General features: G+C 45.2%; 1 protein-coding gene across 2 annotated transcripts in view; it reads left to right on the top strand.

Moving 5' to 3' along the window:
- The first annotated feature begins 5,617 nt into the window (after positions 1-5,617).
- The window catches only part of VPS37B (VPS37B subunit of ESCRT-I), a 33,046-nt gene continuing 15,155 nt past the window's right edge, over positions 5,618-23,508 (top strand). For both annotated transcript variants that reach the window (XM_064272133.1, XM_064272134.1), the window contains exon 1: positions 5,618-5,746. In XM_064272133.1, the coding sequence (XP_064128203.1) occupies positions 5,636-5,746 (111 nt within the window). In that variant the 5' untranslated portion in view covers positions 5,618-5,635. The remainder of the gene's footprint in view (positions 5,747-23,508) is intronic.

Consider the following 23,508-nt stretch of genomic DNA (forward strand, 5'->3'; position numbering starts at 1 on the left):
TCCTTGCTTCTAAGGAGCTAAGCTACCGGTTACATAATAGTAATGTCCCATTTCTGTTAAAGGAAGGCTTACATATGTACATATTCATCTATGTTTAGAAAAATCCTAGAAAGATAAACATAAAACTCTTCATTGTGGTTATCTCTGGGATATATGGATTTTTTTCCCCCACTTTCAGATTTTAATAGCAAATTTTCACTTGAAAGACATAGCTTAAAATGAATTACACACAGCTAATCACATTTCTGGAAACCCTGGTGGTGTAGTGGCTAAGTGCTACGGCTGCTAACCAAAGGGTCAGCAGTTCGAATCCACCAGGTGCTCCTTGGAAACTCTATGGGGCAGTTCTACTCTGTCCTGTAGGGTCGCTATGAGTTGGAATCGACTCGACAGCACTGGGTTTGGTTTTTGGTTTTAATCACATTTCTTGAAATTCTGGTGGCGCAGTGGTTAAGAGCTACGGCTGCTAACCAAAAAGTCGGCAGTTTGAATCCACCAGCTGCTCTTTGGAAACCCTATGGAGCAATTCTACTCTGTCCTATAGGGTCAATATGAGCTGGCATCGAATCAACGGCAACGGGGTTTTTTTTCATTTGTTTTTAATCACATTTCTTAGTTTTAAATTCTTACGAACTGTATATATGTCATGTTAAAATAACATGCTGAGAACTAAAATAGTCACATGATAAACAACAATTTAAAGTATCTTTTTAAAAGCACCGACTCTATTTTAATTAATATTACTACCTCCTTAATGCCATGAGTCGGAATTGACTCGAGGGTACTGGGTGGGTGGGTTTAAATATAAATACATATTCTTGCCAGAAAAACATTTTTCACATCGATCCATCTTTCCCATGTAATTCTGTATCTAAGAAGGTGAACTAAATGAAAGATTTTCTTGCTTTGCTACGTGCATATTTTCAACTGAAATATATTAAGTATGCTGTTTGTACTTATCAGAAAGACTCACTACTTCTGTTTTTTATGAATACATATACTTGTAAGTATTTGACATCTGAAGTATTCATATTACCGTACTGTGAAATTCACAATAACAAATTTGGGTTAGAATAATTTATAAGTACAGCATTTGACCCTCAACCAGATGGACTGACACAGCGGTGGCTGCAACAACGGGCTTTTTTTTTTAACTTCTCAGTTTATATACTTCGTTATTCTGTTTGGACAGTTTTTACGGTAAAAAAATACTATTTTTATGTATTTGAATGTTCATTTGTATGTTTTATTATGAAATATTTCAGATTTGCCAAAGGAGATAGAGAATGCCATAACAAACTCATCACCCAGTTAAATGAAAGATGCAAATTACTTTTACAACTGAAAAACAAAACTATAAAAATATCCACCTTGAGAGAGTTGCCATTTCTCCCTAGAGAGCTTGCAAACCAAATGCCTGGAAATAAGTCTTTCTCACATTGTCATCAACTCAAGTATCATAATCACAGTGCTCATATTTTAGGGTTTTTAACATTCTGAGAACTGAGTCAATTCTGACTTGCAGCAACCCTACAGGACAAAGTAGAACTGCCCCATAGGGCTTCCAAGGAGCAGCTGGTAGATTTGAACCACCTTTTGGTTAGCAGGTGTAGCTCTTAACCACTGTGTCACCAGGGCTCCAAAAGTGATATTTAAAGACATTTTTTTGGTGTGTGAACCCAATGTTCTTGAAATTACAGGGTATATATGCACAGAACAGATGGTTTGTTGTCCTCCTGATTTCTCTGCTGTGAGAAGGCAAAGCAGGCAGAACATATCATAGGGTCACTTCTAAAGGCCATTTTGGTGATGAAAACAAGGTTCTGGGATTTGAAAACAGTTGGGATGAACAGAGAAATTGCTCTTAAGGGAAGGAAAAGTTCAGTAATCTTGCAGATACTTCCCGTGAAGTAGTGTTCATTGACCAGCAGAAGAGGTAAAATTAGCTTTCTTAAGCAATTGCACGTTTACTTCTTCTTTTTATTTGAAACAATGGTGCAAAACCACACCATTTTTGGTGAACGATCCAAAAAGTGGAATGAACCTTTAAAAAACGGTCAAGACCCTCACCTCTCCCTTTAAATAATTAGTGAGAAGAATAAATTATCAGCATTGCTGAGGGAGGGAATAGAGTAGTAGCTATCATCTGGAGAGTAAGAGAGGAAATGAGATTAAACAGAAAGGGCACATGAGGCTTCAACCGTGTTTATGATGTCTGTTCCTTAACCTGGTGGGTACACAATTATTTGTTATATCATTTTTTTATTAAACGAACTCCAAGTGCGAGAAAACAAAAAGAAAATTAAAAAAAAAAAACCCGAAAAATATAACTAATTTTCCTCCACCCTCCACCTTTAAAACACACCAAAAAAAAAAAAAATCAAACTTCAGTGTAATTTAAAAAATGCTCTTCTGTGTTTGTGTAACTTCTTTCATTCTCCATAGCAGGGCCTGCATCCAAAGTGGCTTTTCTGCCGTTGATGAGTAGTGCCTGGGTCATTTCGGGCATTCAGATATTTGTATGTGACAATGACAAGGGTGGTGACACCAGGCTGTGAGTGCCTGAGATGGGCACGGAGGTTTCTCCTGATGCCTCGGGGAATAAATTCCTCCCGTGGCCACATATGAATGGCATACTCTCTGGATACCTTTTTATCAGGCCAACACATTTTACTCCAGCTCCTCAAACTGGAAAACATTTATGCATAATTCTACTAACATCCGTCAGAGAGAAAGAATTCCAATCCCAAGGCTAGACGATTTGAAGGTTCAACCATGTGAAGGTTGTACTTTGTTGAAATACGCTTTCCAAACAATTCCCAATATTGCGTAACTGGAGACTCAGGGCCCAGGCAGCAACAATGCTTCCATTGACAGAGAAGTCTTGGCACATACGTATGTCGCCCTTGATTTGCCAGACCAAAATCTTAGTTAACCTGCAAATACTACAGGCAAGGCATAGGAGCGTAGAGAAACCCAAATATCAGTCAACCAGAAAAAGAGACAAAATGCCCGAGTCCGCCCATGCATAAAATTGACAAGTTTGATGCCAACGAAAAGAAGTCTTGACAGTGATTTTCTTTTCTTCTCCTGATCACTTTTAAGAGTGACCAGAAGTTTCTAGAGCAGCAGACTACAAGACGATTCTCTGGTTTGCTCTGTTTGACAGAGGAAGTGGTATGTAACTCAAATGGGTTGGTGGCAGAACACAGGCTTGAGAAGAGTTATAAAAGAGACTGGGTAAGGCTGGGATGTGAAACTTGTTTAATTAAACTTAGTACTTTAGCTATCAGTGGGTAAAGGTGCAGGTGTGCTCTTGGTGTGTGTTCTTAGCTAAATCACTTCATCCCTTTATATTCTGAAGTGCTCTGACCCTTAACTTTATTCTCATGTTCTGTGAGGACTGTGAGAAGTTTCTGGACAATCTCTTAAGCCTTGTAGGTGAAAAACCAAAAAAACCCAAACCTGTTGCCATCGAGTTGATTCTGACTCACAGCAACCCTCTAGGATCGAGTAGAACTGCCTTCTAGGGTTTCTAAGAAGCGGCTGGTGGATTAGGGGCTGCTGACTTTTTGATGACAGACTGAGCTCTTAACCACTATGACACCAGGGCTCCCCATAGGTAAAAGTTTCCTGGAAATATAGCTACTGTTCTTAATTTGGCAGATGCTGGTGGTGCAGTGGTTAAGAGATTGGCTGCCAACCAAAAGGTCAGCATTTCGAATGCACCAGCTGCTCCTTGAAAACCCTAGGGTCATGTACGGTCACTATGACTCGAAAGCAATTTTTTTTTTGTTTTTTGGTTTACTCTTTCCCTCTATCACTCGTCTGTCAGTTTGTTGTACTCTGGTGGCTTACATGTTGTACTGATGCTGGAGGCTATGCCCACTGGTATTTCAAATACCAGCAGGGTCAACCATAGTGGACAGGTTTCAGCTGAGCTTCCAGACTAAGCTTGGGAAGAAAGACCTGAGATCTACTTCTGAATAAATTGGCCAGTGAAAACATTATGGATAGCAGCGGAACATTGAACTCCATGGCGCCTAAAAACAAAAAGGGAAAAAACAAAAACAACTTAGATATTACCCTGATGGTGATTTTATTGTGGTTTTTATTGTGGCCTTTCCGCCACAAAGCCACCTTTCTTAATCAAGTATAACAAGTTTAAAGGAAGAAAGCCATTGGAGTGCCCTTTTGCTTACAGATAACACAAAACTCTCCCTCTAACTGTATTCATTTTTTTTTTTTTCCTACCAATGTGTGCCCTTAGCCACAAGCAGCTGGAAGGACAGAAAGAACAGGTCAGTGGAGTCCAGCATAATGTAGAGGCAGATAACTCAGACCTTACAGGGAAGGAGACGCTTCATCTTATACACAAAGCCCATCAGTTAGGCAGCAAGTGTTTACTGACTGTCTCCAGTGTATTCAGCACTGAGTTAGGTGATGAGGTCACTGTGGTATAATGCCAGCATGGTGGACACCAGACTGGAAACTAGGAGGGCTGCCAATTATTTGATTTTAAGAAAAAAAAATTACTTCTTCCTCCCAGGATCTCAGTTTGTCTATGTATAAAATCAGAGGGCTATAGCACTTAGCTCAGTTTTAGGTTTCTTCCCATTACAACTGTGCAGATTCCATAGCAGGATAATGAATTCCCAAACTCCTTATCTCAAGGGGTTTCCAGATAACTGGGAGACTGAGCAGTTGCACCACTTGGCCCATGTCACCCTGCATGTCTAGGTGCTTCCTCTAGGTTGGCATGGCCCTTGCTCATATTGCCCTAGACATACTGACTTTGTGCCGCTTCCTTCAGTGTACCAAGCTAGTCCTGTCTCATGGCTTTTTGCACGTGTTAATCTTGCTGCCTCGGGCCTCGTACAGGAATGGTGGCGGTTCCTCCCTCCCATCCTTTGATCTTATCTAGATGTCACCTTCTCCGAAAGGCCATCTTATACTACTCTAAGAGTCTTCCTTATTATTCTTATTTCAACACCCTCTTCCTTCATTACATTCTCAAGTTTTAACCGTTTTTTTTTTTTTCTTTCCCTGTCAGTCCGTAAACTCCACGTAGGCAGGGGTCCCTTCTGCTTTATTCAGACCTGTGTACCCAATGCTTAGTACATATTGTCGCTGAGGGCCTTAACCATTGCATCACTTTATTAAATGAATGACTTGGCTTGTCCACAACTCTGAAGAATGGAACGTCATCCACAGTTGTTTCCCCACGAAGTCCCCTTCTTTGGGATTTTCCGGGTCCGGCTGGGCTTAGGCAGGGTGCAGTAAGTTCCTCCTCACTGCCTACTTTTCCTGGATTTCCGTATTCCTTTTCCACGAGGAAGGAGACTCATATGACATCATGGCGCACTCTCCTGTGCTGCAGTGACATCATTCCCGCCTCTCACTGGGTTCAAGGCCGCTTCTTCCCTTCTCCTTAGAACACCGCCCTAGAGCCTCCCACCTCCGCGGCCCCGCCTCGTCCCCGTCGCCTACGTCACGTCCGCCCGCCCGCGCGCCGATGACGTCACGCCCCAGCGCTGGCGTCACGTGCCCCCCCGCAGGGGGCGGGCCTTGCGGGCGGTGCTTCCGGTCGGCGGAGCCTTGCGGCCAGAGCGGCGGCGGCGGCCGAGACGCGGGCATGGCGGGCGCCGGGGGCGAGGCCCGCTTCGCCGGGCTGTCGCTGGTGCAGCTCAACGAGCTGCTGGAGGACGAGGGGCAGCTGACGGAGATGGTGCAGGAGATGGAGGAGGTGAGCCGAGCGGCTGCTCGCGGCTGCTCGCGGCGGCGGGGCCTCGAGTGGGCTTCGCGGGCCGGGGGCCGCGGCCCCGAGCTGGGGCGGGAGACGAGGGGCCTGAGAGGGGGCCGAGACCGCGGTCCTCAGACGGGCCTGGGGGTCTTGAGGCCAGCTTGAGGCTCTGAGGACCAAGGCTGGCTCCGAAGCGGGGGTTACGGACCCTGGAACGGGGGCTGCAGGGCTGTGGCTGGGGGTCGAGGAGGGAAGTGGGGGATCTGAGCCGGGGCTCGGCAGGGGCGGAGGGGACTGTAGTTGGGTCTGAGACCGGGCTGAGGGGGTCGAAGGCTGGGTCTGAGGCGGGGGTGGGGGCTTTGAGGGGTGATTGGCGGGGGAAGCAGGAGGACCGAGGCAGTTATTGGGGTTTTAGAGTAGTTTTGAGGGGACTAGTCGGATATGCCTTAGGAGAGGATTGGGGCTCCCCGGACAGGGCCTCGGGACTGCGGGCCTGTATCTGAGTCGGGGGCCGTCCTGAGACGGGCTTTAGAATTGGGCAGGGGTCTCTGAAGTTGGGAGGCGAAGGCATGAACATAGCCAAGGTTTTGAAGTTTTGAAGGTCTGTTTGAGGGGGCTCAGAAGTCTCAGAGCGGCCCCTCCCGAGTTTGACTTAACTGGGGGTGGTCGTCCAAGGGGTTCATAATGTAGACGGGCCTAGGGGTGACAGCAGTGTCCCTTTTTCCATAAAAATTAACCCTCTCTGTGGAAGAAGGGGACCTGGGTGTTAGAGTGTGGCCAGCTTTGCCCCACAGTGTCCTACCGCCAGTGGGGCTAAGGAGGGTTTCTGGGCCAAGAGAAAATGGAGATTGGGGGCTGACGGTCCACCCCCACCTCTTTGAAAGCCGAGCGCCTGCCCGGCCTCTGGAAGGCATGCGCCACCCCTGTTCCTGGTTATCTTACTCAATCCCTTGCGGTTTGGTTGGCTCTCAGGTGCGACTGACTTCACCCTTGCACATTTGCAGTGTGCTCTTCCTTCTCTCCCTCGTTTCCAAAGATTTTCGACTCTTCTCTGAAAGTCCAATCTATGGGTCTTGGCTTCCTCTAACCAGGTGGACCCAATCTTATCCCAGATCTCCTGGCCTGTCCACCAGTCCTCCTCCTTTGTCTCTCAAGTCTGAGCCTTCCCACGCCTACTGTGCCAAGCCTCTCACCCAGTAGCCTGTGGGGGGGCTTTTGGCTTTCTTTCCAAAGAGGAGGAATTGTTCAGGACTGAGCTACCCCCTTAAAGAGGGGCTTGTATGGAGGTTGACATTCAAAATCACTGAAAAACCCTCAACAGATCATTGTCCCAAGCTACAGAGAGGCCACTGTGGTATGATGGTATCAGTCTTTCCGTTAATACACCCCTTGTATTCACGGGCTTTGTAACTTGGCACATAGAGCTTTGCTCTGAGATGCGGTTTACCCCGTTTATGCCACTTTCCGTTCTGGAGAATGGTATGTGACAGAATCCATCTTTCTTGACTGAATGAGAGTTTCACGTCTCCAAAAAAAAAAAAAAAAAAAATCTTTGCCTAGTTTATCTGCTTTTCAGTTCCTGGAAGACCTTTTGTTGATTGTCAGCAGGGGCACCTTTCTGATTTAATAATAAAATGATAGGTATTTTTTCCAATGTGTAACATCACAAATTATTTTGCTCTGTGTGACTTCTTTTTCGGTAAGAACAGAGTACTGTAGCTACACTTAACAGAAATAAACTGCATATTGGTAGAGGGAAGATTGTGGAAAGCGTCAAGTTAATTCTGCTGACTTTGAGGCTGTTGGGAAGTGGCTCACCTGTGTCCTGTACCTGAGAACCTAGAAATTATTATGGAAAGGGAAAGGTGAGTTCTAGCAGGGTCTTTTGTTTTTTTGGGGGTGGGGTGGGGGGGTTTGTTTTGTTTCTTCTGAGCAAAGGTGCCTTCACGCCAGAGTATGTTACACACATTCTGAGCGCTGATGGCCTCCACTTGATTAGATCACATAGTTCAAGTTAAATTACTCAGCAGTAGTTTGTTCTTTAGGGTGTAGTGGTTTTAGAATAAGGAAACTTAACATGAAAGCCAGGCAGCTCAGCTGGCCACGGTCACATTTTGCAAATCCCGTCGCCCTGGTCATGTGTGACGGGTTTCTGAAGGAATGGGTGTAGCTTGAATAGGCAGTTTTGGCCACGGTAGTTTCACTCACCTGTTAATATCATGTGTTGGTTTATTTTGGGGTGGTTGTGCAACACAGTAGAAAACACGTCAGTGAACTGTGAACTCTAGAGCAAATGGGACGTTTATAATATGACGTTCAAGAGCTTTCAGGCTTTGGCATCGTATAGTCCAGGCTGGACTTGGCCATTTCCCAGCTGTGTGACTGCAGGCAAGTCACTGAACCTCTCTGGGCATCTGCTGGGTAGGGATAATGTCATAATTGTACCTGTTTCACAGAGCTGATGGGAGGATTAAGTGAGACAGAGCGTGTGAAGTACGGAACACAGCGCACAGTGCCCAGTAGAGTCGTTGCCGCTATTAATCATCTTTGGTAGTGCTCTCTTTTAGCAAGATTAGTGACAACATTTACAAGTCACATCATCCTGTCAAGCTAATAGGGTCTTGGAAACCCTGGTGGCGTAGTGGTGAAGTGCTGTGGCTCCTAACCAAGAGGTCAGCAGTTCGAATCCTCCAGGCGCTCCTTGGAAACTCTATGGGGCAGTTCTACTCTGTCCTATAGGGTCGCTGTGAGTCTGAATCGACTCGACAGCACTGGGTTTGGTTTTGTTTTATGGCCAAAATGCAGGAGCCCTGGTGGCTCACTGGTTAAGCACTTGGCTGCTAATGGAAAGGTTGGCAGTTCGAACCCACCAGCTGCTTTGCCAGAGAAAGATGTAGCAGCCTGCTTCCTTAAAGATTACAGCCTCAGAAACCCTATGGGACAGTTCTGTCCTGTTCTGTAGGGTTGCTGTGAGGCGGAATCGTCTCTACAGCGGTGGGTTTGGTTTTCGTTTATGGCCAAAATGATCATGTATCCCAGTAGGTCTGGGATGAGGCAGTAAGTGGAACAGGACTTTCACTGCGTATCTCTTAACTTGAACCTTAGGCTTCTTTTTCTTCTTCTTTTTTTAATTGGCAGAAGAAAGTGTTTTAAATTGTACAGTGAGGCTTCTTCCAGCCTGAGGGGATATTTTGTGGTGACTGGAAAGTGTGGCTAGGTTTCACAGGCATTCACTGTTGGGTTTGAACACAGCTGTGTTTTATGCTTCGCTTACATGGGTTTAATTGTGGTGTGTGAGTCTGAGTTTTAGCATAACTGAAGACACTGACACTGTGTGTGTGTGTGTGTGTGTGTGTGTGTGTGTGTGTGTGTCTTTTCCTGTTCCTCCTGTCTTTTAGGCAGTTCCCTAAATGTAGGATATCCGTGGTGACCTTATGCACTTTCCTTTGGCTGTGGGCTGATGTTTCATATGCACAAACTTTATTTTGATTTAAAGTTATTTTTACATAGCCATGGAATGCACCTCTCTCCTTCTGTGCACATGAACTCGGTTGGACTTGCATTGCGCTCCCTTAAAAGGAACCCTCACGGAGGGGATTAGGCCTCTTGGGTCACTTCTCCAAGTGTGCTTTCTGGGTAATGCTGATGGATTGGTGCTGAGTGATGATTCCACCAAGGATTCAAAATCGGGATCTTTGTTCCTGGGGCAACTGTGAGTGCCCGCAAGCAAAAATGCCAGGGCAGGATCTGAAAGACAGATCGTTTTGTGGAAAGTAAACCTGCTCTGGAGGAAGCTGTTTCTCTAAGGCGTGTTCTGCTGTGATTTGTCTGTGGGGCTGGGCAGCTCCTGCATGAATCATAATGGCTCATTGAACTCTACCAGCCTGACTTTAAGTCCGGAGCCTGCTTCCCCCACATGCAGGCTGGTGGGGCGTGGTTTTTTGGACGCTGAGATGGAAACCCCTGAGTGTCTGTTACAGGAGTTTCTTTCTCTGTGGGTTGTATAGTCAGTATTGTACGTGTCAAGAATTCAACGTCAAGTTTAAGTCTTCTCTTCTGCGGGCCTGTTACTTTAACTCCTGTAAAAGAAAAAAAAATTATCCCATGTGCCCAGGAACATTTTCTGCAAATCAACTTTATCTTAGTAAAAGGAGGCATCAGATTTTGAGGAAAGAAGATAGCTGAGAGCTGTGTGATTTCTGAACTCTCTCTGCTTCAGTTTCTTCAACTCTTAGAATAGTGCCTGCCTTTTGGGTTTTGTGAGAGGCTAACTGTGACGACAGATGTTATTGATAATAGTACTTGGCACTGAAGAAGCAGTCAGCAGAGGCTGGCTGGCAGTTTCTCCCTGGCTGAGAGGGAAACTTAGTGGCTGGTTTCATTTAATTGCTCTTCACTTCGTTTACATTTGTTAAAAGTGCGTTAGAGGGAGTATAGCACACTGGTTTGGAGTCAGAACTGGCCTTTGTGTGTGTGCCTGTGGCTTTAAAGAACAGAATTTAATTTTCTCAGCATCATGGCCATACTGATGATTCCTTCTTTGTCAGGAGCCCTGGATGTTCCTTGGTTCCCTGGCTCTCCTTGGCTTGTAGATGATCCTCAAGTGGCATTAGATTAGGAATTCACTGTACACTCTTAAACCTGTTGCTGTCGAGTTGATTCCAGCTCATAATGATGCTATACGACAGAGCAGAACTGCTCCATAGGGTTTCCAGGGAGCGCCTGGTGGATCCAAACCGCTGACCTTTTCATTAGCTGCTGAACTCTTAATCGCTACACCACCAGGGTTTCCAGGTATGGAGCTACGGCCTCATTAAGGTAACAAAAGAAAAAAAGTATTTCCAAACAAGATCACATCCATAGATAGAACGGCCAGGAATTCAACACATACTCGGGGAGGGGGCGCACAGTTCAGTTTATAACGGTGCTTTCTTCCTTTTGATGGCTGAGTAATATTCCGTGATGTGTATAGACCACATTTTGTTTATCCATTTATCAGCAGATGGACGTTTGAGTCGTTGCCACCTTTTGGCTCTTGCAAATAGTGCTGTCGTGAACATTTGTGTACAAAAATTTTTGTTTAAATTTTAGCGCGCTTCAGGTGAAAGTTTACGGTGCAAATTGGTTTCTCATTAAAAAATTTATTCACAAATTGTATTGTGACATTGGTTGCAATCCCTGCAATGAGTCAGCATTCTCCCCCTTTCCCTTTATGACCTGAATTCCCCGTGCCCGTTCCTCCAGTTTTCCTACCTGTTCCTTTCTTCTCATCTTCGTTTTTGGGTAGGTGTTGCCCATTTGGTCTTGAGTACTTGATTAAACTGAGAAGCACATTCCTCGTGTGTGTTGTTTATTTTATAGACCTATGTAATTCTTTGGCTGAAAGGTGGACTTCAGGAGTGATTTCAGTTCTCAGCAGGGTATCCAGGGGCCATAGACTCAGGGGTTCTTCCAGTCTCTGTCAGACCAGTAAGTCTGGTCGTTTTTTGTGAATTTGAATTTTGTTCTACATTTTTCTCTCGCTCTGTCTGGGACCCTCTGTTGTGATCCCTGTCAGGGCAGTCGCTGGTGGTAGCCGGGCACCATCTAGTTCTTCTGGGCTTAGGCTAGTGGAGGCTGCGATTCATGTGGTCTGTTAGTCCTTTGGACTAATACTTTCCTTGTGTCTTTGGTTTTCTTCACTCTCCTTTGTTCTGGATGGGATGGGACCAATAGATCTATCATAGGTGGCCGCTCGCAAGCTTTTAAGACCCCAGACACTACTCACCAAAGCAGAATGTAGAATATATTCCCATTGCCGTCCAGTCGATTCTGACTCATAGCAACCGTATAGGACAGAGTAGAACTGCTCCATAGGGTTTCCAAGGAGCGCCTGGTGGATTTGAACCTCTGACCTTTTGGTTAGCAGCCGTAGCTCTTAACCACTATGCCACCAGGGTTTCCACAGAAAAAATATATATTTGTATATATAATATATTTTATAAATAAAAATATAAATAAATATATTTTTTACATATAAAATATATAAAAATATATCTCTATATATATTTTAATTGTGCTTTAGGAGAAGGTTTACAACTCCAGTTAATTTCTCAAACAGACATTTATACACATACTTTATGTGACACTAGTTGCAGTCCCCACAATGTGACAGCACCCTCCCCTGTTCCACTCTCTGTCTCCCGTGTCCCTTTACCCAGCTCCTGTCCCTTCCTGCCTTCTCACCCTGCCTCTGGCCGGGAGCTGCCCGTTTGGTCTTGTGTATCTGCTTGAACTAAGAAGCACACTCCTCACAAGTATTATTTTATGTTTTATAGTCCTGTCTAATCTTTGTCTGAAGAGTGGGCATCGGGAATGGCTTTTGTTCTGGGTTAGCAGCGTCTGGGTGGCTTCCGGAGTTCCTCCAGTCTCAGCCAGACCATTAAGTCTGTTTTTTTTCCTATGAATTTGAGTTCTGCTCCACACTTTTCTCCCGCTCAGTCTGGGAGTCTCTGTTGTGTTCCCCGTCAGGGCGGTCATTGGTGGTAGCCGGGCACCATCTATTTTTCTGGTCTCAGGCTGATGGAGTCTCTGATTTATGTGGCCCTTTTGTCTCTTGGGCTCATATTTTCCTTGTGTCTTTGGTGGTCTTCATTCTCCTTTGCTCCAGGTGGGTTAGGATGCAAGCTTTTAAGATTCCAGATGCCACTCACCAAAGTGGGATGCAGAACATTTTCTTAATAAACTTTGTTAGGCCAACTGACCTGGATGTCCCTCGAGACCGTGTTGCGTACAGATCTTTACGTGACCATATGTTTTCTATTCTCTTGGGTATATTAGACCTAGGAGTGGCATTGCCAGATCACATGGCAGGTAATTCAATGCTTACCTTACTGAAGATCCCCCAAACCCTTTTCCACGGTGCCTGCACTGTTGTACATTCCCAGCAGTGATGGAATTCGCAATTTCTCCACATCCTCGCCAACACTCATTATTTTTGAAGAACTGGCTTATGATACCAGCAGTGTGACTTGGCAAGTATTTAATGTTTCCAGTTGTAGTTTCCTGGTTGGAAATAAAGGGGATACAAACAATAGCCTACTCCATGGGTTGTTGGGAAGAGTAAATGAGCTAAGTGTGTAAGGTGGTCCCCAGGGTGCCCAGCACAGACCAAGCACTCCGGAAATAGTTCCTATTAGCTACTATTGCTAAACGCTCAAAGGCATAGTGTTCTTGCTGTCGAAATGGAAGATTCGACTTCTGTCCGCAGCTGTTGATCACTTACTGTGTGCAAAGCACTGTGGAGTGGTAACTTGAGTGGGCGTAATCCCTGTGTTACAATTTGGGGATAAACCAAATACACAAACATCTCCAATGCTAGAGAGAATAAGAAGGAAAAGACACGTGAAATATAAATGATGTTGAAAGTCAAATGAAGAGAGGCCCTGTGGCTAGATTTGGGTGCACTTTGTTCGGTGGGTAAGATAAAATGTATATTATTAAATACAGTAATACCCACACAAGGGTAGGTAGATTAACGTAAGGAACAGCTGTGTGCTTGCTACCCGCTTCAGGAGGAACACTGCCAGCCCAGTAGAAACCTGTGTGCTCTCTCCTCCCAGCTTGGCCTCCTCCCTCCTCCCTTCTCATCCCCCATCCCCCAGGGAGCCACGATCTTGGATTAGTATTCTTTAAGTAGGATTTTGATGAAAACAACAGCAGCAGCCACTGGGGATGTCAGGAATCAGTGACAGCATGTGCAGAAGCCCAGAGGCGGGAAGGCACAGCACATGTTTTATGGCTAGTGCGGTGCTGTCTGTCTGGTCAGATTGAGTTGATGCTGTGTGGGGAAATGGCAAGAGCTTAGCCCACAGGGCAGAGCGCTGGCGTTGGCTGGGCGGTGGCTAACTTGGTAACGGCGAGCTTCAGTGAGCGGCTGACACTGAGAGGCAGTGTGACCTGAGGTGCAGTTTAGGAAAGGTGATTGGGTGGCAGAGCAGGGCCTGCGCTGGCGTGGGAAGAGGCAGGAGCCCAGGATGAAGGTGTGACAGCCTTGCTTGGAGGAGAAATGAGGATGTGAGGGGGGCTGGGAGGGGAGTGGCCCACCAGCGGGACTTGCAGTCAACTCTGACTTTGCAGAATTGTCTGTCCCTTCCCCTTGCTCTCTGAGGAACTTCGTCAGCTCCCCTTCCAAAATGGTCTCCCCACCTCCTCAGTCCCAGATTCTCGGTCCTTTAGCCTCTGTGTGCCTCTTTGGCGCTTGACCCGCTTTTGTAAGCCACTTACTTTCCCGTGTCCCTGACTAGCCTGGGCTCCTTGAGAGCTGTGTCTGCTCCTGTTTATCTCTTTGTCCTTGGCACCTAGCACGCCACCTGGCACACAGGAGGTGCCCACTTAGTGCTGATGAGCAAGTGCAGATAAGTGGGCTTCAGTGGCAATGAGGAGGAGCCTGGACAGATGTGAGTGGGGTGGGGTGAGGAGAGGAAGTCCCAGAGACTGTGTTGGCCTGAGAGGAAGGGAACGGGCAGGGCAGTTACCTGGAAGTATGGTCCTGGAGCTAAGGAGAAGAGTGTTCTGCTTGGAGATAGAAATGTGGGAGCCAGCCACCTCCAAGTGCTGGTGCAAATCCAGGAGAATATGAAAGTTGGGAAGGCCACTGGGATTAACTCAGGAGTGGGGAGAAGGAAAGAGGGCCATCAAAGGACAAGGAGAAACAAGTCAGGCGACCTTATTTTACTGACAAGCTAACAACCTGTTGAAACCATTCTCATTCTTAGGTGGGGCAGCTGTATCAGAATAGCTGAAAGAGGAACCGAGAAGTAGACTGAAGGATTTGGACTACCTTGGTAACATGCCAGTGGACGTGCCCATGAGTGAAGTGTTGCCAGCTCTGTTGCTTATTTGGTAGCAGAGTGTTGCTGTGGGGACTCAGACATCATGTTCTCAGTGCTGGGCTGTCTGTACCGGCCTGTGTGTCAGCACACCCTCGACGCATGTTACCGCCCCCTCTCAGAACTGGTCGAGACAAGTATTATTGTGGTTTCTTTTCTTTGTCAGCTGCGTGAGTTTTCAGATTCTGTCATTATTCAGAACAATTATATTACCCTGTGGCACAAAGACGGAGGAAATTTCCTTGTCGGATTTCTCCATAGGGAAGGAGGACAGTAGAGAGATTTGGCTTTGTTCTCACTAAGTCACATGACTGTGTTCCTGCGTGGGGGAAGCATTGTGAGGAACTTTATTACTGTGCCAAAGAATTGATGTGCAAGTTAGGTTTTTGAATGTTTTATTCTACTTCCAGCAGCGTCATAGTTAACGTTTCTTCTAAATCAAACCTTTTACTGAGCAAGTCACTTCCCCAGGGTCTGGCAGCACCTTGGGATGTGTTCCTATCCACAGCCTAGCATGGTAGAGGGAAGGAGCAGTTAATGTTTACCACTATAGGACAGCCGCTGCGTTCAAGGAGGTGTATTCAGTCCCCAGCCCTTACGGAGCACCTGTCAAACTGCTAATCCACGTAGTTTCTGTCGTTAAGGATCACAGGTATGCCGGCAGTGATTTCACAGTGTACAGGTGATGCGGACACAACCTGTAGGAGGAATGCATACCCAGCAAGCCTTTGAAGGGCTGGGAGGGTCATCAGGGAATGCTTCCTGGAGGAGGTGGTTCATGAGCTATGACTCTTAGGATGAGTTAGAGCTAACCAGGTAATGAGGGGGAAGGGACCCAGGCATGAGGTAGGCAACAAGAGCAACGGCACAGAGGACAGCAGGCATGCTAGAGGGACGAGTGCAGGGCAGGCCTCGGCCGTGAGGCTGGCAGGGTACAGATGGCTCAGATGAAACGATGAAGAGCTTGGACTTGACCCTCTGGTCAGAGGGAGCCATAGGGGGATTTTAAGCTTAAGCTAGGGAGTAATGGGGTCATACTTGGAGTTTACGTAGATCATCTGCCAGCCAGCTGGAGGATGGATTTGAGGGGCGTGAGACTAGAAAGCGGGAAGATGAGCTAGGAGGCTTACAATCCAGCTGAAACGTGATTGATGAAAAAGATCGCAAGGCAGCCAGCGTAGCTGACTTCCAGGGTGCATGACTCAGAGCAGAGGCTGTCGGTTTGCCGAGCCTGGAGAGTCTCACTTTGCACAGTTCAAATAATGATGCACTTGGTTGTATGGCACATTTTAAAAGGATGTAGGGAGAAACTGGTAGAGCCAATAACACCATCAAGAAATAAAAGGCAGGAAGAGGAAGTAAAAGCTATAGATAGCTGAGAAAAAATTGGAAAGTCGTCTATTAAGCATAGTGGTTAGGAGTGCACGGGATTTGAGTTGTTAGGGAACTTTGGGCAAGTATGTAACCTTCCTAAATGACAGTCTCCTTATCTTTAAAAAGGGGGTATTAGTAATACTATCCTTACTGAGTTGTGAGGACTCAGTGAGATAATGTTTGTAAATTACCAGAGACATGGAAACTGTTACCGTTGCTAGTGAAGGGCTTTGCAGTCATTTAATTTGGGGTCCTGTTACCCTCCACGTTCCTTGTTGTTAGATACCATGGGGTTGGTTCCAACTCATAGCGACCCCATGTACAACAGAACGAAACACTGCCCGGTCCCGCGCCATCCTCACGATCGTTATGCTTGAACCCATTGTTGCAGCCACTGTGTCAGTCCATCTTGTTGAGGTCTTCCTCTTTTTCACTGACCCTCTACTTTGCCAAGCGTGATATCCTTCTCCAGGAACTGGTCCCTGCTGATAACATGTTCAAAGTACATGAGACGAAGTCTTACCATCCATGCTTTCGAGGAGCATTCTGGCTATACTTCTCCCAAGACAGACTTGTTCGTTTTTCTGGCAGTCCATGGTATATTCCCTGTTCCTCGCTAGCACCATGATTCAAAGTCATCAGTTCTTCTTTGGTCTTCCATATTCACTGTCCAACTTTCTCATGCATATGAGGCGATTGAAAATACCATGGATTGGGTCAGGCACGCCTTAGCCCTCAAAGTGACATCTTTGCTTTTCAATACTTTAAGGAGATCTTTTGCAGCAGATTTGCCCAATGCAATGCGTCTTTTGATTTCTTGACTGCTGCTTCCGTGGGCATTGATTGTGGATCGAAGTAAAAGGAAATTCTTGATAACTTCCGTATCTTCTCCGTTTATCACGATGTTGCTTATTGGTCTGGTTGTGCGGATTTTTGTTTTGTTTATGTTGATGTTCCTGAGAGCCCTAATGCTGAGGATGTTAATGGCTACTACATTAAAAAAGGGTTCCCTGGGAAGCGGGAAGCCAGTGAGTTAAATGAGAGGCATTTGTTTTGATTTGTTTCTTACCGCTAGGGTTTGCGTGGTATTTCCCAGACTTATTTCTTCACAGAACTCTTGGAAAGTCTCATGGGACCAGCTTCCATGGGGCTGTGGCAGATGCTTGTTTAGGGGGTAAATGTACCATCTGCTCCCGTAGTCCATGGGTGTGGGTCTAGCCTGGACAATGCCACGGTTACCTGAGGTCCATGAGGACAAGCCAGCGTTGGCCAGGAAAAGCTGCCCAAGTTTCACATATTTGTGTTTAAGAAGGCGGGGAGGTACAGCCTGTTTCTGTTTTTGATCCCAACCGATCAGATCTTTAAAAGTAACATTTTAAAGCATGTTTATTACAGAAAGCTTGAAAAATGCTGAAACTTATAAAGAGAAATATAATCACTCACATGCTGTACCAGCACCCAGAGATAAACACTATTAACAAAACTGTTTTTTTTTTCCTGTATTTTTCTCCCCACTAGGATTATTCTGTATATATCAAAAAAACCAAACCCAGTGCCGTCGAGTCGATTCCGACTCATAGCGACCCTATAGGACAGACTAGAGCTGCCCCATAGAGTTTCCGAGGAGCGCCTGGCGGATTCGAACAGCCGACCCTTTGGTTAGCAGCCGTAGCACTTAACCACTACGCCACCAGGGTTTCCATTCTGTATATAGAGGCTCTTTAAAAAAAGACTTTTTTTAACTTAAATATATACTCTGGACATATTGTTGGTATTTTACCTGCGTATTTTCATGAGACATGATTTTTAACAAAATATTTCATCATGTGGATATGCCATAATTAATGTAACTGCTGCCTTGTGATTGGGCATTTAGGGACTTCTTTGCTATCATAAGTTATATTGCAGTTGATGTATCTTGGAACATGTATCTGTTAAAATGACCAACATTTAACTTTTTTTGGAAAATGGGTGAAGTATTTTTTTTTATATAGGCAGTTCCTTTAGGCAGACCACCTAATTTCCGACATTAGATATAATCGTATGGTTTATCGTTAGGCATGTCAGTAGGATAACCTGGAATTACTGATTCTCGTTTGACTAATCCTTTCTCTACCCACGGGCTGAAAAAAAGTTCCCTGATTAGAATAGCATTTTCTTGTTTATACTGAGCTGAGTAATTTCAGTCATGTGAGAGCAAGTTTCACCGGATTCTTGGGGCAGGTGTTGGAAAGGCCATATCATGATGTATTTTAGATGTAAAAGCAAAACTGCCGAAAGACATGGTCTTAAGAAACAGAACTCCAGAGTCCACCTGGATAGGCATTTTCTTATTTGCACCTGTGTAAAGACTTTTTTTTTTTTTTTTTAATTCTCCTATATGCATTTCTTGTAAATTGTGGTTAAAAGGAAGTAGAGAAGGGCATAGACAGTGGGGGGTGGTGTGGAAAGCTTGTACTAAACAAACGACCGCTCTGGTGTTGGTCCTGGCCAGAAACCCCCCAATTTGGCTGGGCTAGTATAGGAGTTTAGAAATTCTCTCTTCCAGAGATTGCTGTTGTTTTATTTTTTTTGGCTGGATTTTAAAATTACAGTAGACACCGTTAACTGACCTCCCTCTGTTTAACCCTTTCAAGACTCATGGGACATATGGCATTCCACCCGGTTTTCATGCTGCTGGAGTTGTTTGAAAAGGGGGTTTTAATGCACCTAACCTCAAGGTGGGAGCCTTTGGACATGCATGAAACTCAAAAATCCTGAGCCGGAGCCTCATTTTTGTATAGATCGAGCATCATCGTAGGTGAAGCCTCCCAGATGTGTGAATTTTCTAAACTTTAGACAGATTACCCTATATTTCTGTGAGATTAAGCCTCCTCACTATCTGTCCCAGTCACTATGTTCTAGTGATACTTATGGGAAGAATAAGCTAATAAGCTATTGCCAGTCTTCATTCAGTCGTAGTGGCCATTGTCTCTTCTGTGACATTGTTTCCAGATGTTAACGGCTCCCTCCTTTATCCCCCATGTGAACAGTAATGCCTTCCCAATAAGGAGTAGTGTGTGGTGGTGGAACTGTTGAAGAGTTATTCTGCCCCCACACTCACCCCCAGGGCCCGGTCACTGCTTCGGCGTGTGGCTGGTGGGCCGCACGGCTGTGAGCAGGTCTGCGGGATCCCGGGGCAGCTGTGTCTGCTTCGGAGCTGTCACTGCTGCTGTGGTTAGAATGAAGAATGCGCAGTATGGGGAGTTTGCCTGAGATTCAGATCCCTTTAGTTTTATTTATTTTTCCTCAAAGTACTGCTTTTGCAGTAAGGAAGAATGTATTGTACCATGTTTTGAGAAGTTTCATGAAAAATAATAAAAAGGCCGAGGAGAAGGAAGCTAGAATGGAGTGATGCGCTGTCATTGCCAGGTGCCTTCATGTGTTACCTGGTGTTTTGTAAATTTTCCGGGGGGGGGAAAAAAAGATGTTATCACTGAGTCGTACTGGCAGAATATACGTCGTCCACGACCCGCCAAGACACATGGGACCCCACATAATGAGTATCAAAATTCATAACTCATAACAAAAATTCTGAGCTGGTCCTTCAGTCGACATGCCTTCATTAGTGGAAACATACAGTATCAACAAAAAATTCAAAGGAGAAAATAATTAGGTCTTGAGAGAGTTTTAACTGACGTGTTCCAGGAATTCACGTTCTGCATTCCCTCCATCAAACCTAGTTCATGATTAGTGTGTCTGGGCATTTCTGCTCCCTTCGCTGGAGTTGTAAGCTTATTGAGGACCAAATGTCTTTGTTCCCAGATCCGTTTATTTCACTTGTATTTGTTACAGCAGTTCTGTGATTTCATCAAATACCCTGGAAACTTGATGAACCCTGAGAGTAAAAAGAGAAGACGTTCTCAGGAAAACTGTAAGCTAGAGTGCTTTTGGGAAAGTTAATATAAGGTGATTCGCTAGAAAAAAAAATTGCTGGTGGATTAGATTGGAGGAAGGTTGAAGAATCCTAGAAGGTCTCTACTCAGATTTCTTGACCGGCGTCTAAGTTTTCACTCCACATGAAAGGATGTGGTCTGTGTAAAACACACGCACGCATGCACGCGTACACACACACACACACACAGCAAAACCTTTTGCAACTCCAGTTAGTGGACCGGCTCTCCAAAAAAAGATCTTTGCGTTAATTAAAAAAATTGACAAATCTGTATCTTTAAAATAAAATGTTGAGAGCATGTGTATTTTTAAGTGATTCACTGTTTTATCCAGACTTGTCAGTTCACCAGCAGCTACCTGGTCTGATTGTGGGGGTTAGGAGACTTCTGTTAGATTCCCTGGCCTTCAGCTGCAGAGATTCTGATCCAGTGGGTCTGTGGAAGGGCCACATGTGAGAAGAAGCCTTTCCTTCTAGGAAACCAGGGACTAGGGCATCTGAGACGTGGACCAGGGTGGTGAACGTCGGTCGGCTTGGGTGTCCCATCCTGTCTTCTAATCCGCATGCCTCCCCTCCTCCACCCCGGGTCCTCAGTTATTTTAAAGCCAATGACACAAGTAAAGTTGCGTTTTTTTATTATTGTAAAATACACCTAACATAAAATTGATCATTTTAACCATTTTTGAGTGTACAGTTCAGTGGTATTAAGTACATTCACAGTGCTGTAATCATCACCGCTATCTTTATCCAGATCCTTATCATCCCAGACAGAAACTCGGTCCCCATTAAACAGCAACGCCCTGTTATTTCCTTCATCCAGCGCCCAGTAACCCCTGTTCTATTTCCTGTCTCTCTGCATTTGCCTTTTCTGGATATTTCATGTCAGTGGGGTCATATAAAGCAGCCCTGGTGGTGCAGCGGCTGAGCGTTCTGCTGCTAGCCAAAAGCTCAGGGGTTTGACCCCACCAGCAGCTTCGTGGAAGAAAGGTGTGGCAGTCTGTTCCTGTAAAGATTTACAGCCTTGGAAACCCTGTAAAAAACCAAACCTGCTGCTGTTGAGTCGATTCCGATTCATAGCGACCCAATGGGGCAGTTCTACTCTGTCCTGTGGGGTCACTGTGAGTCTGAATTGACTCGATGGCAACGGGTTTTGAGTTTTGAGATTATATACTGTTTGTCCATTTGCATCTGGCTTGTTTTACTCGGCATAATGTCTTCAGGGTTCATCCATGTTGTAGCATGTATCAGAACTTCATTCTTTTCCGGCTGCACAATATTCCCTTGTATAGGTATCCCACATTTTGTTTATCCATTCATCTGTTCATGGATACTTAGGTTGTTTCAACCCTTCAGCTATTGTGAATAGTGCTGCTGTGAACATTGGTGTACATGTATCTGTTTGAAACCCTGCTTTCACTTCTGTCGGGTATATTGGTATGCATCACTTAACATTCATTCGGGCAACGTCCGACCACTTATACGTCCGTGGTCCCGTAAGGGTTTTTTTTTTTTTTTTTTTAAAGGGGAAAGGAACTCTCCTTTTATTTTTTCCCCTAATGGTTTAGTGGTTTTAAAGACCCCAAACCCAGACTCTTGCAGAACTGGACCATGAGTGGGCTGTAGGGATGAGGCGGAGAACATGGCTCTGGGCACGGGGTGGGCGTGCTCTGCGCCCTCCTCCCTCGTTTCCTCACGCTCCCCTCCTGCCAGTACAGCCGCTGCCTCTTCCTCCGTCCTCCACCAGCAGTTCCAGCAGCAATAGCAGCAGTGGCCGTGAGGTCAGCCAGAAGCAGGCCCTCATAAGATTTTAATATGGTATTTGCACGTCCAGTTCACATCATTTCCTATATCACAGAATGTATTGTGGATGTTAAGGGACACATACCTGTATAACATTTTTATAGCACCTGGCAGTTATCAGAACTGTTCATAGCTATTATTTTATTGCTGTATTATTGATACCTTATTATTATTGATAAATTATCTAAATAATTCAGAAGTCCCAGAAACTAAGGAGCTAGATCTCGTTTTTTCCCCGGAATGTTAGGAAATTAGTGTTCTAGAAAAACAAAACAGCCCTGACGTGTTGTGCCTGCCAGAGCTAGAAAACTGTCTAAGCGTCCATCCCCAAGACCACTTTGTTCTTCTCTAGGACTGTTCCACTTGTTTTCAAACCTAACTTCCTGCATTTCTGTGGTCAGTTGCACTTCAAGTGAATAACATACTAATTTTTAAGATGCAAACCAGCTCCACATGGAGGAGCTTTTCAGTCTCTATTCCATTGCCTGCTACTTTCAGAAACAAGTTTAATCTCAACAAGGATTTTGAAGAATAGCCATCTTTATTAGTTTAATAGTTGGAAGCAATATACCCTTCTGTTTGCCGAGGAGGCTGTTCTGGTGGAGCAGTCGATAAGCAGCTGGTAAGTTTTCTGTCACAAGTAGGCCGTTGCCTTGGAGATGGTTTCACACAACCCACAGGATTGTTGTATTTTAGAACATTTTCCTCATCGTCTTTACAGTTCCTTAACTTTATTTTGGATGTTTAATTTTGACCTAAACATATTAAACCGTCCAACAACTGCAAATGTTAAATTTTTAAAGGAAAGCTCAAAGAAGAATTGAGTTAAGCCACATTCGGTTGTGTTCGCGGCACACCTCTGGGAACTTGCCGGCTTGGGTTACAGGCTTCACCAAAAAGCCTGGAGTCACTGGGAACCGTGGCAGGGTTAATTCATCAGTGGCAAGGTCTTTTCACAGAAGAGAAGATGAATTTGGGCTTTCTAAAAACCTAACCTTTAATAAAGCCCAAACTCAAAATTACGTGTGACTTTGGTGAAATGGACCCTGAAATTAATTGTTGGGTTAAATGAAGTTGAGTAAAAGGAGATGCGATTAGCCTGGCTGAGTGCATGCCAAGCCTTCTCCATCACCTAATCCGTAAGCCTGCTGTATTTAAGGTCTTAGTTAACCTAAACTTTTCTACTAGTGGAAAAATACAAAAGCTAAGATTTGTTGTGTTCTTCATCTTTGTACTAAACATACTTAATGTTCCACTTAACTTTATCTGGAGAGGAAAGATCAAAATCAAAGTGAATTTCCCACCTAAAGGAACCAGCGTTCCTTGGAGAATGGCTAGCCCAGATGAGTGGGGGACATCTTGTTTTGCCAGAGAGCATGACAGTTGTCAGAGCCCCCTGGGGCTGTGTCACTTTGAAGGTTATGTCAACTGAAAGAGTCAGCTGGGTCTCCACTGGCCAAGGTGGACAAGGTGCACATCAGAAAGAATAGGGACTGCAAATGATATAAAAGTAAAAATCTGTGTCTTAATAATTTGTTGTTGTTAGGTGCCGTTGAGTCGATTTTGACTCATAGCCACTCCATGTGACAGAGTAGAAGTGTCCCGTAGGGTTTTCTTGGCTACAGTCTTTATGGGAGCAAATGCCAGGTCTCTTGCCCCTGGAGCCCCTGGGTGGGTTCAGACTGCCAGCCTTTTGGTTGGCAGCTGAGCGCTTAACCGTTTGTGCCACCAGGTGTCTTTGGCTTAATAATAATCCTACCCAAAAAAGCTTATTGGTAATTTTTCTAGGT

This window comes from Loxodonta africana, chromosome 19, assembly GCF_030014295.1.
Source record: "Loxodonta africana isolate mLoxAfr1 chromosome 19, mLoxAfr1.hap2, whole genome shotgun sequence".
Taxonomy (NCBI): Eukaryota; Metazoa; Chordata; class Mammalia; order Proboscidea; family Elephantidae; genus Loxodonta; species Loxodonta africana.